Source organism: Lacerta agilis, chromosome 3 (genome assembly GCF_009819535.1).
Source record: "Lacerta agilis isolate rLacAgi1 chromosome 3, rLacAgi1.pri, whole genome shotgun sequence".
In the NCBI taxonomy this organism is placed as follows: domain Eukaryota; kingdom Metazoa; phylum Chordata; class Lepidosauria; order Squamata; family Lacertidae; genus Lacerta; species Lacerta agilis.
Genome location: NC_046314.1, coordinates 168,348 through 181,410, shown reverse-complemented (window position 1 = coordinate 181,410; position 13,063 = coordinate 168,348). Strand labels below are relative to the sequence as shown.

The 13,063-nt window shown below is 44.2% G+C and overlaps 1 protein-coding gene across 1 annotated transcript in view; it reads left to right on the top strand.

Moving 5' to 3' along the window:
- COL4A1 (collagen type IV alpha 1 chain) overlaps window positions 1-13,063 on the top strand; it is a 170,746-nt gene that overhangs the window by 50,535 nt on the left and 107,148 nt on the right. Inside the window, exons 9-13 of the mRNA XM_033145547.1 lie at window positions 1,697-1,780; window positions 4,070-4,132; window positions 7,411-7,446; window positions 9,756-9,797; window positions 12,933-13,022. Of these exons, the coding sequence (XP_033001438.1) occupies window positions 1,697-1,780; window positions 4,070-4,132; window positions 7,411-7,446; window positions 9,756-9,797; window positions 12,933-13,022 (315 nt within the window). The remainder of the gene's footprint in view (window positions 1-1,696; window positions 1,781-4,069; window positions 4,133-7,410; window positions 7,447-9,755; window positions 9,798-12,932; window positions 13,023-13,063) is intronic.

Below are 13,063 nucleotides of genomic sequence, written 5' to 3'. Positions count from 1 at the left end.
TAAGTAAGATCCAAGACACACACAACTTTTCTGAGCTAAAGCATGTGATGTTGGCATCTGTCTGTCACAAGAGACAATGGAGTGCGCCTCTTGGGGTGAAGTCAAACTGCTGTATTAGCAGCACCAGAGTGACCTCCCTGGGGGAGAACCCTGGCTGGGCAGGGTGCCTGGAGGTCCTGGGCTGCCCAGAGGACAAGGCTACCCTCTCGACCTCACTGGTGTCATCCAGCGGAAACCAGAGCAATACATTTGGCAGCAGCTTAGTTGCCGGAAGGAGGCATACAAGGTGCCATCCTGGGGCATAGCCGGGGGGGGGCAGGGGGGCAGCTGCCCCCCTAGAACAAGTAAACTAATAGAAATACCGGTACTTAACTGACCAGTCACGTTGGCTCTGCCACCCCTCATGGGTGCCCCATGGCGCCATCCAACTGCCTTAGGGGCTCCACTCCAGATTTGTGTAGGGTTTACTAATCCAGAGCCTTTTCTTCTCCCAAAGATATCCCACAAGGCAGCAGAGGTTTAGGGTCAGAGTCTTCCATCTAGATGGGCTCCCTTCCCAGGTGGATGAGCCCCATCTGCCCCTCACTTCCCTCTACAGCACATGCAGAAACCACATTTTTGACCATTGGACCCACTATTGGCCTCTCCTTCTCAATCCACTGGAGCCTGTATTTCCATGCTGGGCTAGTCCCTAATTCACTAAGGGTTTGAGACCCATCAAATACCCTTACCTGGTTTAGCTGGCCAATGGAAGCCCTTCCTGGGGTGTGGCTGCTGTCTCATACTGGCAGCTTCTAGGAGCCACAGGTGAGAGCTGAGTGCAGAATGGGAACCAAAGATGGACAAGGTACACCAGAAGGAACATGGTGTCCACCCCACCAGAGCTATTACCCCTCCCCTAACACCCCACATACCCCCCAAAGTATTTAAAACATAGCTGGCCAGTTTTGCATTCAGAAGTTAAGTAAATGTTATAGGACTATATTCACTTTTTCCTCTACTGCCCACTATATGTCTCAATAAGACCCAGGCTTTCCCCTCTAATCCCACCGACTATCGCCAGGGATGATGACCGCGTGAAATACTTACTGGCGGATGCCAACCCCTTGATTGCACGTGGAGTGGCCATCTATACATTACAGGCCCTGAAACTCAGGACTACGTTTTCGGCTAACTTGCCTTAGCCTTAGTCCTATGTATCTTCCAGATATGGACACTGTCGACATGCCCTGCTATTGTTCTCTATTTTATCTGTATTATCCAGCACAATTTTACATCTAATGTTTTAACTGTATCTATAGTATTCCTTGTATAATCGCGCCAGGCCACTGCCTGGTCTTTTATTATGTGCTATGGCCATATGGCTAATGCAATAAATAAATTGAAGTAAATGTTTAGACCTACCAATTTTTTAAAAAAACAAACATAGTTATATGTTTGTAAAAAAACAAACATAGTGTGTTATGTATAGACCACATGTAAGCTCTTCACCTTGCATGCATTCAAGTTGTGTTGTGTCAGTTGATGGGCTGCCAAGCACACAAGGTGTGAGTCAACTGTACAGTCCTGTATTATTTGATACAAAATTGAAGAGACATGACCTGTCATTTATTTATTAGCAAGTAAAGGAGGTGACCAGCACTCACAGTATCCATGCAGAGCTGTAGAATCTCTTTTTCTAATTCATGTCATGTAGGGAGACCCAGGAGAAGTTATTGGACTGATACCTGACGGTGTGCTAAAAGGTGAAAAAGGCTTTCCTGGTCACCCTGGATTACCGGTAAGGCTCATTATCAACCAAATAAAATTTACCTTAATTTTGATGGTCTGAGGTGGAGGGAGGGTTAAAAGGGAAGCCTATATTGCAGACGTTTGGAGAGGCAGTTTCAGTGCATACGCGTGCACTCTGTGTAAAAAGCCACATGGAATCCCTTGTGGGCCGTGGCAGGGCAACATCAGCACCACCAGGGCAGCAGATACTGATGCAGGTCTTTGTTCACCCTTTGTTCCTGGTTTCAGTCTTCACTCGCCCCTTCTTCCCAGGGCAGGAAGAGGGGCCATTTTGTGGGAGTTTCTGTGTTGGTCTTTGCCTGGGTGCCAGCCAGGGGAAGGGAAGCTGTGTCTTGGGACAGTTACCACTGTGGGAGGTGGGAGGGCTGCTTCCCCCTGTAGGAGGTGATGGCTCGGCATTGCTTCCTCAAGGCTGTCTAAGTTTCTCCTTTAGAATATTTGCAGGGTCTGTGCTGTGCTTCCTTCTCCTCTTTCTCCCCACCCCTGCAGAAAAAGGTATTTTGTTGCACAGCACCCAGATGCTGTGCTCACCTGCAGTTGTCCCAAGGAGGGGAGCCTTACTGAAGCATTCAGTGAGGGAGCCTTTCTTGTGCTTCTTGTCCTTTGCAATAGGTGTTTAGGGGAGAAAGAGAAGGGTGCAGCTTCCACTTACTTAGAACTAGGGATCCATATTCCAAGGCAGAGCAGGTGTGTATTAACCAGCAGAGCCAGTCAACCCATGAGGTAAAGTGAGTCAGCTGCTTCAGGCGGCAGGGTCCCCTGGGGCAGCAGATCCCACCCAATGTCTATCTTTCTTAAATCTTGCCTCTCCCCCCCCCCAATTCACTGGTAGGGATGGAGGTGCCATTTTGGAGTCTGCCTCAGGTACCAAAATGACTTGGGCTGGACCTGAGTCACTCTATGTGTGCCAGATGAGCCTCCCTAAGGAGAGAACATGTGGGATCCCACCAGTGCTTTTTTCTATAAAAAATGTTTAGGGGTACTCTCATTTTCCTACTCATATTGAAATACTGGCCCTCAACGAGAGCAAACTAAGATTCACAAAATGTTTAGGGGTATGCGTATCCCATGTCCCCCCAGAAAAAGCACTGGATCCCACAATCGAGAAGGTCCTTCTCCTCCCCATTTCTCACCTCCAATGGCAAGGGCAACCTGATGGAAAACTTCCTGAGGTGACAGGCTTATGTTGGAGTAGGCAGTTGGTTAGTTGCCTGGATCCAAGCTGTGAAGGGCAGGGCCCCTTTCTCATTTTCTTATGTATTCATAAGAAATTTATATTGATCCATGCTTGGCAGGGGGTTGGACTGGATGGCCCTTGTGGTCTCTTCCAACTCTATGATTCTATGATTCTAAATATCTGTGAGCCATCAACACCCAAGTCTTCTCCTGTCTCCAATGTGCAGCCCTGTCCTAGATTCAGTGTCTTAAAACATGACATGGGTGATCTGACCATACACCTCGTGACATTATTTTTGTCCTTAAAACAGCCAGGGATGGATGCTGTTATTTATTGTTTGCAGCACTGTGAATTCTGTGTTTTAATTATTTTTTTGGTATTATTTTACACAATGTTTTCATTTGTACATTTTGCTTATGTAAGGAAGGAGCAGAAATATAATAAATGGGTCGACTCATTGAAATCAAGATCCAGAGTTGACCTATTGAAATCAATGGACCTGTGATGTAGAGTTAACTTATACTGTTGCTTCAGCTACATATTGTGTCCAACTAAGTCATGCTGCTGTTATAGATTGTTCTTTTATAAGAAAGCTGTTCCTTGGTTAAACAACCCTTTTGGCCTTGCTGCTTCCCTGAAATAACCTGACACGGCTAAAGCTAGTTCTGACTGATTTGAGTCCATTGATTTCAATGTGTTTGCTCCAAGTATAAATAACTTAGTTGGATACGACCCAATAAACTTACATTGAAGCCATGGTTCTGGTAGTGGAAGTCTTCTGCCAGCTGCTTCCCTGATGGAAATTGCCCCTGAAGCTTCTGCCAGCTGCAGACTGGAAACTGTAGCTACAATATGGACTTCTTCCCACCCCCTGTCCCCGTACTTGGGGGTGGGGTGTTAAGCCAGGGAAACAATGCTGGAGGAAAGGATAAATAAACCCTCCTTGAGAACCACAGCCACGCTCCAAATCACCTCGGCTGCTTTTCAATGCAAAAAAGTTGTTACCTCTGTAGTTTGCTCTGAATCATGCTAGGGTACAAGACAACAGAATGACATATAAATGGGAAAGATACTGTGTTTAATGGTTTTTGTCATATACAGGGAACTCCTGGTTTACCAGGTATTATGGGCCCCGTTGGACCACCTGGACCTTCTGGAAGACCTGTAAGTGTCAGCTTATAGTTCTTTATTCGTAGATGCTTTGGGCAAACTTAAGGCTGCTGCCTTCATTCTTTGCTTCTGATACTCCCTCAAGAGATGGCGGACTCTCCTTCCTTGGAGATTTTTAAGCCATCTGCCATGGATGATCTAGTTGAGATTCCTGCATTGCAGGGGCTGGACTAGATGACCTTGGGATACCTTCCAGCTCTATGATTCTATGTATATAGATATATAACATCATGTATAACAGATATGCAAAAGTAGGAGAAAGGAAGAGAAAGGAGACAACATGGCTAGAGGGATAGAACTAAAAGTTGGTTAGCTCAAGAAAGATATTGCAGAAGTGAAAAACACATGTTTACTTATGCTCTGCAGAATAAAAAATAAATTTATCAATAAGAACACCAATTAAAAATTAGTCAGGGTATGGTCTGTGGGAGTGGGAGACCACCATAGGAGCCTGTGCATGTCACCTTGAGCTCCATAAGGGAAGAAATGTGGGATATAATAAAATAAAGTAAATATTTTTGTACATCCTGCAGTTAGACATATGATGTGAGGGTCTGGAAGAAAGCCTGAAGGATTAGAAGATCCCGTGGAATACCCTGCACCTAGTTTTGCACGTTAATGTTTAGGAAAGATGAATTAATAATGAAACATGTGCAAAAGAAAGCAATCAGCATGCTTTTTTTAAAATGGATAACCTCTAGAAGGAGTTTAAAGATCTTGGCCATGTAGGGTTGTTTTTGAGGGGGTGGGTGAAAAGTATAATGATGGTATTAGAATTGCTAACACAATATATCTGAAAGAGCTACTTAACTGAATGCAAATTTGGAATGAGATCCGACATAGTACAGCCAGGCTTCTCCTTCCTTTCTTACACCCAAAATAGAGGGAGGGGGATAAAAGATTATACACATTTTGGAATTCTGCTGATGTTCCTGTCCTTTTAACATATCTCAGAACCATGGTTGTTCATTCCCAGATAGAATCATTCCCCTTTTCAGCAGGGAGAAAGGTAGCATGTGACTTTGTAAATAGCCCATTTGTTTCAATCAGTTAATTTTATTCTATTCTATCCCAGAGAGGCTTATTAATATCTTTGCCTGCTTCGGATCTGAGATCTCTTCTTAGCTTAGCCTTTAGCACAAGGTGGATTCCATCCCTGCTTTACCTCATTGCGGTCCCAGTCGCAGAACCTCACCCCCCTCTAATTCTGAGGTGAAGTGAGAGGGCACAAACATAGGTAAACAACGATCTGGAATTAAAATGGCCACAACTTTATTTATAGGTGTAGGTGGAACTTTGGCTCACCTGGCATTGGGTGTATATCCATTCCAGCCTCCCAGTGGAAGGCTGCAACCACTTCAGGGTCGTGCCAAGGATTATGGCCTCCCCAAGATGTCAATCAAGGGAGATGGCCATCCTAAAGGCTGCCACTGGAACCCCTATGGCCCATCTGCCCCATGTTGGCTTCTGGACAGAGGCAACCTTTAACGGGGTGCCCTGGAAATACTGCTGATTCCATACTGGTTGATGCATCACTTCACCTGACGCTCAAAGACTAGGATTCCAACCAATGTCTTACCCCCCAAAGTTGTGATGTTTTGCTATGGGGGCGGGGGGGGGGGGGAAAGCTCCAGACTGGAATTTGTCTACAAATCATCTACAAATTCCTTCCCGGCTTTGAATATAGCAACCATTAGCAACCATAGCAAAGTCAGGAGGTAGGAGAAAACAAATTGTTAAGCTGGGAATCACCTAGGGAAGAAAAGCAACATTAATGCTGGATCTGAAAAGGAAAATAATGTTAGCAATGTGATAAGGATTAAGCTGAGTTAAAAGCATACTAAGGAGAAGGAGGGGCAGGAAGGTTTTTGCTTCTGGGGCCTATTGTGCTGCAAAGTTCCACCTCACAAATGTCCCTTTTATGTACCTATTGCTGCTCAGGTGATATGGGCCATTTTAATGGGCATTTGGGCAGGAATCCACCCCTAGATCCTCAGGCCATGGGGAATTCCCCACAACAGCTGGAAAGCAAGTGCGGCAAGGTGGCAAGGATCAAGGGTGGAGTGCAAGGGACTGCAAACGTCAGCCCCCCCCCCCCGCAGGAAAGCGGTGAGCAGCCACCAGATGATTGTGTATTGCAAAGCACACAGGTAGCATAATGCTAGTGAAAAAAGAATGGACAGGCAAGAATACCACTTTCAATATTGACTCTATCCACCCTGAATAAAATATTTTTATTTAATGTATAGTTTATTTATAATATAAAAATATTATTTTATTTACTGTAAGTGTTTTTCAAGGGAAAGCTTTGTGTACTTCAAGAGTCTGGGGGTTGGTTGCAGCCTGAGATAGTTGAATTTAAGTTCCATCGAAATCAGTGGGACAAGTTAAGACTAAGTTGTTTGACTTCAAAGGAACCTAGGTTCAACTTACTTATCCATACATATTTCTATAGGCTATTCAGGTGTGCAGTATATGCATATCCTGAACACATGGAGAGGGGCCAGTGCCCTTTTGCACCTTGCACAGAATGTATGGAGGCAGGGGCAGAACCCCCCCCTCCCCTCCCTCCATGTGGTGGGCATGCATACTGAATGCCTGAACAGGGCCCATCTCTGAGGCAAATGTTTGTAGTACAGTGTATTGAACATGCCATTGATAGCACTTCCGGCTGATACACCGCAACTTCACCCCAAGGGAACTTATCAGAGGTTCTACTTTACCTAAATCAATAGAATGAGTAGCAATGAGAAGGATGTAAGACAGAATGCCTTCCAATTTGGCCTGACTACATATAGAGCTGCTCTTTTCTCCTTTGTGCAAGAGCTAGTTCTACACTCACTTTGTGATTTTTTTAAAGCAACCTGGGGGTAACCATAAATATAAACCCTAGTGTTATAGACATGGTAAGCCACCTCCTGAGTTTGATGGTTCAGCCGAAAACCACCAGGAATAAAAACAGGAAGTAGGGTGAGTAAATTCATCCTCTAAGTAGAGAGAGCAGCTTCTTCTGTGGGCTTTGACTTAAGGATTAATCTAAGCAATGTATTTCTAGTACAGAATTGACTTAGCCACTTCTGTTCCTTGAAAGCTGGTGTTTCTATTCAGTGAGAATTGTGTTCAAGATAAGACAATTCAATGACTTAATTCACTGATAGAAACGGTATGAAATAAAGATTCCGTTTATAAAATTATCCTTTGTTAAAGAATTCCTAAGGCTGAAACAAGCATATCAGTATTAATATTAATTAATGAAACACTCTCTTTTTCAGGGTTCTCCAGGGCCACCTGGCCCCCCGGGTGAGAAGGTAAGACTATTCACAGTCAATGGTGCTTTGGGGGAGTTGATTTCCTTCAATAAGTGTGTGTGCATTTGTATGCTGACCTATATGTCCAGTGGGCGGGAGTAACAAATCACTGGGTTGCTCATTTCCTGGAGTCTCTAAAATAGCTTTACTTGAACAACTGAAGTTTGCCTTCAAGTTTCTTCAAGTTTCTACTAGAGTACTGTGTAGGACTGCAGTCAGATCTTGAGAATCAAAAATATAACAACCAAGTACTCTTGGCATTTTAAAGGTTTATGAGAAGGGAATTTCAAAAGTAAATTTGCTGATTGTAAAAAGGCACATACTATATATTGTCATGATGTAAGGCTGGTGACTGTGCACTGTGCATCGAAGAGCTCAGAGGAGGAGGATGCCTCATCTCTGTACTTAAGGGAAGAACTTCTACGACCTTCTGCATGACCTTCCTGGCTGGATGACACAGCCATATCACCCTTCTCTGATTCAGAGGAGGCATCTCCTGCACAACCCTGTCTTCCAGGGGCCAAAGTCTGCAAAATAAGGCAAAGGGTTTATAAAAAATCAGCCAGTTCCTCTTGGGAGGCAGGGCTTGCTAAACTTACAAGTCCAGTCAAATTCTGTAGGGCTGCAGAGACAACAGCTGCATTCACATGAGAATTTATTCCATTTTCATTACTTTCTCCTAACTGTTAATTTCTGCATTATATTTGAGCTTTCACAGGATGTAAGAGCTAGAACTGTAGTGGAATATAGTGCAAGTTCAGTCGTCATTTCCATGTTATTCACTTCTAGAAATAATCACTTTACAAACAATATGGGAGTGACTGCTAAATGTGTTGCATAGTGTTCATAATATGTTGAAGATGCACCTCTTGCCCATGGCCTTAAATAAAAAAATGTTTTAACTCATTTTAACATTCCAATTGTACCTTGTTGTAACCTGCCCTTGAGATGTAAACTTTAGGTGAACAATGGCTTAAGAAATCTAATAAATAATAATAAAATTGAAAGCTTAGTAATAATGGCTGTTTTCTTGCGGTATCTTGTAGTATCAACTGCTGGTGTGCAGTTACCATGGTGACTGTAGTTAGCACAATAACACTGTGCCATAGCAGTATGCCTTGTTGCGAAGTGTGCATGCAAGCCTGCAATTCTCACATGCAATCTGACACTCAGTTCTAGGTATATTTTGACACTGAGACCTGGAAACGCTCCACACAGACACCGATGTAAACCAAAAGTGAATTTGTTGTGTAAAGAGGAAAATTAGCTAACTTACTAAGGAGGGTAGGACTTGAACCAACGGCTTCAAGTTACAAGGAAGGAGATTCTGACTAAACATCAGGAAAAACCTTTTGACTGTTTGACAGTGGAATGGTCTCTCTTGGCAGGTTGTAGACTCTGTTGCTGTCAGGGGATCCTCCAGAGGCAGAGGAGAGGGAGGCACCCCTGATGTTGAAAGTACCCAGCACCGCCAGAGAATCCCAGAGACTTCCTGTGGGCGGGGAGGGAGTTGTGTGGCGGATGTTGCAGGGTCCCGACACCAACACAGCAGTTCAGGGACGGAGGGGGAGCCGGTAGGGGGCTCAAACGGAAGGAGGAAAGGAGGAGACCTGGGGTCCCCAGGTTGTTTTGCTGGAGGCGCTCTCGCAAAGAGCCTCTTCCAGAAACTGAGAGTGACTAAGACGGTCATGGAATTTGAGCTCTGACTTGTGCATATCTGTATAATGTTGTTGTTGTTCAGTCGTTCAGTCGTGTCCGACTCTTCGTGACCCCATGGACCAGAGCACGCCAGGCACGCCTATCCTTCACTGCCTCCCGCAGTTTGGCCAAACTCATGTTAGTAGCTTCGAGAATACTGTCCAACCATCTCATCCTCTGTCGTCCCCTTCTCCTTGTGCCCTCAATCTTTCCCAACATCAGGGTCTTTTCTAGGGAGTCTTCTCTTCTCATGAGGTGGCCAAAGTACTGGAGCCTCAACTTCAGGATCTGTCCTTCTAGTGAGCACTCAGGGCCGATTTCCTTGAGAATGGATAGGTTTGATCTTCTTGCAGTCCATGGGACAGTTTATTATACTCTCTGTATAATAAACTGATGTAAATATACAGATCCTGAGTCATCATCTTTTACTCGTGAGGACCCTTTTACTACTGGACCCTTACAGTTGCCATCTGAGGTCTTTGATTTAAATCCCACCTCATGCACAGAGTCTTTGCATTCTAGTGTGCTTGCATGTATGTGAGGGAGCACTTTTGTATAGTTGCTTTGATTAACTTATTTTGTTATAAAATGCCTCTTCTTTGTGTCATCAGGGTCATATGGGTTTAAGCTTCGAAGGACCAAAGGGTGATAAGGTAAGTTTGTTCTTTTGAAAGTCATAAGCAAATGTGCTACGTACCTCTATAATCCTTTGCTACAGTATGTTAGGATGCCCACTTGAATAAAGGCATCTTTTAAAGTGGGTGTGCATTTGTGCACAGTGCTTTTTTCTGGGGGGACGCAGGGTTATGCATACTCCTAAACATTTTGTGAATCTAAGTTTGGCCTCATTGAGGGGCAGTATTTCAATATGAGTAGGAAAGTGAGAGTACTCCTAAACATTTTTTTTTAGAGAAAAAAGCACACACACAGCTGTATTTATGGGGTAAGCTCAGTGATTTCCTATTGCCTGTGTTGGTCATTGGATTAGGCTGTGGCTCCACCTAGTGGATCAGGCAGGGTAGGCTGGGCTCCCAACTCAGCTTCAAGAGTAGGCTGGGCTCCCAAACCAGTTTGTTCCTGCCTTCTGACAAACCAGTCATGTTGCTTGTGGCCTCTTGTATACGTTTCATCTTCAGGCTTGTTATTCTAATCCTTTTGCTTAATTCTACCTTCATCTACTCCTGAATACTCTCCCTTCCACTGTGTCCTAGCCTTCTTTCTCTGAATCAGCAGCTTTCTCCCACCCTTTTCTACCTTTGAAAATGCTTTCCTCCACTCCTCTTACTACAGGCAAAAACCAATTTAAGTGCACCAAATGACGCACAATCGCGTGCACACGCACGGTGCCCAACCTGGAAATGGATCCCCAAACCTCATAAAGAAGTCATGAAAGGGGGCGGAGCAATCTTACACATGCCTCACTGATGTGTGTGGGGTCCAGAATGGAACCCCCATGCAAAACAAGGACTGCTTGTACATTATATAAAATCTTAAAATTCTTCAAAATTCTCCCCCCCTCTTCCTTCCCTCTGACTGACTGTGTTTAAGGGGAAAGGTTGCAATTTTTCACACATACATCTCTTAGCTCCTAGGACAGCTGGTAAGAGCAGGGCCCCAACAATGCCTGACACACAGACTGCCATTTGTCTCCCAATCTGCTCTTGGGGCAGATAGCAGGACTGAGTTCAGATGAGATACAGGCTGTCCACACCCCACTTCATCCACACATCCTGCACAGCCTCATTCTTCACTGCACGCCTCACAACCCCCCCCCCAACAGCACCTCGAGTACACATGCAAGAGCCTCCTTAAGATTTCTAGGGCAGTGGCTGTCATGGCAGATGCTACATTGGGTGCCTCCCAGTTTGTGGCATGATTAATGGCAATGGGCCTTGTCGCCTGCAGAACACTGGCTGAAACCCTGGGACACAGCATTTTCCACAGTGGTCTTTGTGGGCAATAGGAGGTTTTGAAAGATGTTATTATCGAGTCCAAGGGCAAAATGAAGGTCCTGGTCACTGAGCAAGAGGAAATGTGCTACTCAGAATGGTATACAATCCTACTGACCACCAAGCAGATACCAAAAACTACAAGTCCAAACATGGTGGTTTACAATATAAAAAGACAAACATAATAACAATAAAAAACAATACTCCCTCCCGCAATTTTTTTCCTGGCACCTTTGTTACATATCTTTAGCCTCCCTGGGGAAAGCATTCTGCAAACAGGGAGCCACTGCAGAAAAGGCCCATTCTCATGTTGTTGCCCTCTGGACCTCTAAAGAGGAGGCACATAAAAAAGGGCCTCAGAAGATGATCTCAGGGTCCTTGTTGGTTCATATGGGGAGAGGCAGTTTTTGAGGTAATGCCATTCCGAACTGATTAAGACTTTATAGGTCAAAACCAGCACTTCGAGGGTGTGAGGGAAAGCCAAGTGAGACTTTGGTATCTGAGCCAAGTTTTCACCCAGGTCTCCTGACACACCACCCATTGGGAGCCAACTCTGGAATTCCCCAGCTACTAGCACAGCCACAGGGTGGGAAATACTTATCTCACTGCTGTGCCAAAGCCCAGAAATGGCTGCACCCAGTGGCAGCACTGGCTCACAAACGCCACTCCCCATGGGGACTTCTCCAAACTACAATGCCAAAAGCATCTTTCAGAGGCTACTGGGAGTCCTCCCAAGAAAGCCAGGGCACTTGCCCATGGAGAGCTGGTGAATAGAATTGTGGATAATTGTATGTCATTATATTTTGGAAATACCTAGAAATACTTGAGAAATTCTTTTAAAAAGGTAAGCTGCAGTAATAGCCAGTGGGGTGGAGTTGCAGATGTACTGGTGTGAGCACTAGTTTGGCTCTAGGAGTTTCTCCACACAACCCTCATGTGCTGTTTGGGTAAGCTGCAGTGACACCCCCCTTCCCCAACCCCTGTTCAACTGGCCACTGCTGGTAAGCAGGTAGATAAAATACAATGAGTTTATATTTTGCTGTTGTTCACAGCATCACATCTGTGGTTGAGTTTTATACCTGTGTGCATCACCTTGATAGGAGCATCAGACTCAGCCAAGCAGCCATGTAGCACAAACTGATCTCTTTGTGCTTGGCCCCTCTTCCAGATGAACAATGTGTGCTTTCAAATGCTTGAAATCATTCTAAGACATACATTTACTTGTTTTCAACCTAGTAATTCAGAATCCCCCTCCCCTCCCAATATTATCTCATTGACTAGTAGGAATATTTAAGAAATACTTCCCTGAAAATTTATCCCTAGATTTTGGGATTCAGCATTACCAGAACTGTCCTGAACTGATATTGTTGGAATCTATGGTTTGTCCAGATTTTTATTTTGAGAATGTAAAAGTCTCGGTCCCCCCCTTTTTTTACTTGGGGGAGGGTGAATCACAAACCAGTATTAAATGGAGTTTCTTGTATTTAGTGTGCTTTTTCAGGGGAACTGGTAGGCTTCTATAAAAAGGCAAGGAAAAATAATAGGCTTTTCTTTCTGAAAATCAATGCTATTTATCTCTCATTTTTGAAGAACTTGTTACCAATAAGAATAAATTTCTCTTGGATCAGTTACGTTGCATTATCTCCTGAAATGATAGGATTGAATAAACTGAATTTTACCTTTAAATTTTTAGTACCTTCAAATTTGTTTGATAATAATGAACTTTAAAACAAAACAATTTTTTTTGAAGAGAATCAAAGTCTTAAGTTAATTTAATGTTTTCTACGTATTCCTCTTGTAGCTAATTTTATTATAATCCTTCTTGCAATGCAACTCTAGGGTGAACGGGGTGCCATGGGCCCTCCAGGTCCCCAGGGAACTGTTCCTCAACAGCAACAGAAAGGAACCATAGTAATACGTGGAGAGACTGTGAGTGTGTGCATTTTGTTCTTCTGATATCAGTGGCACTG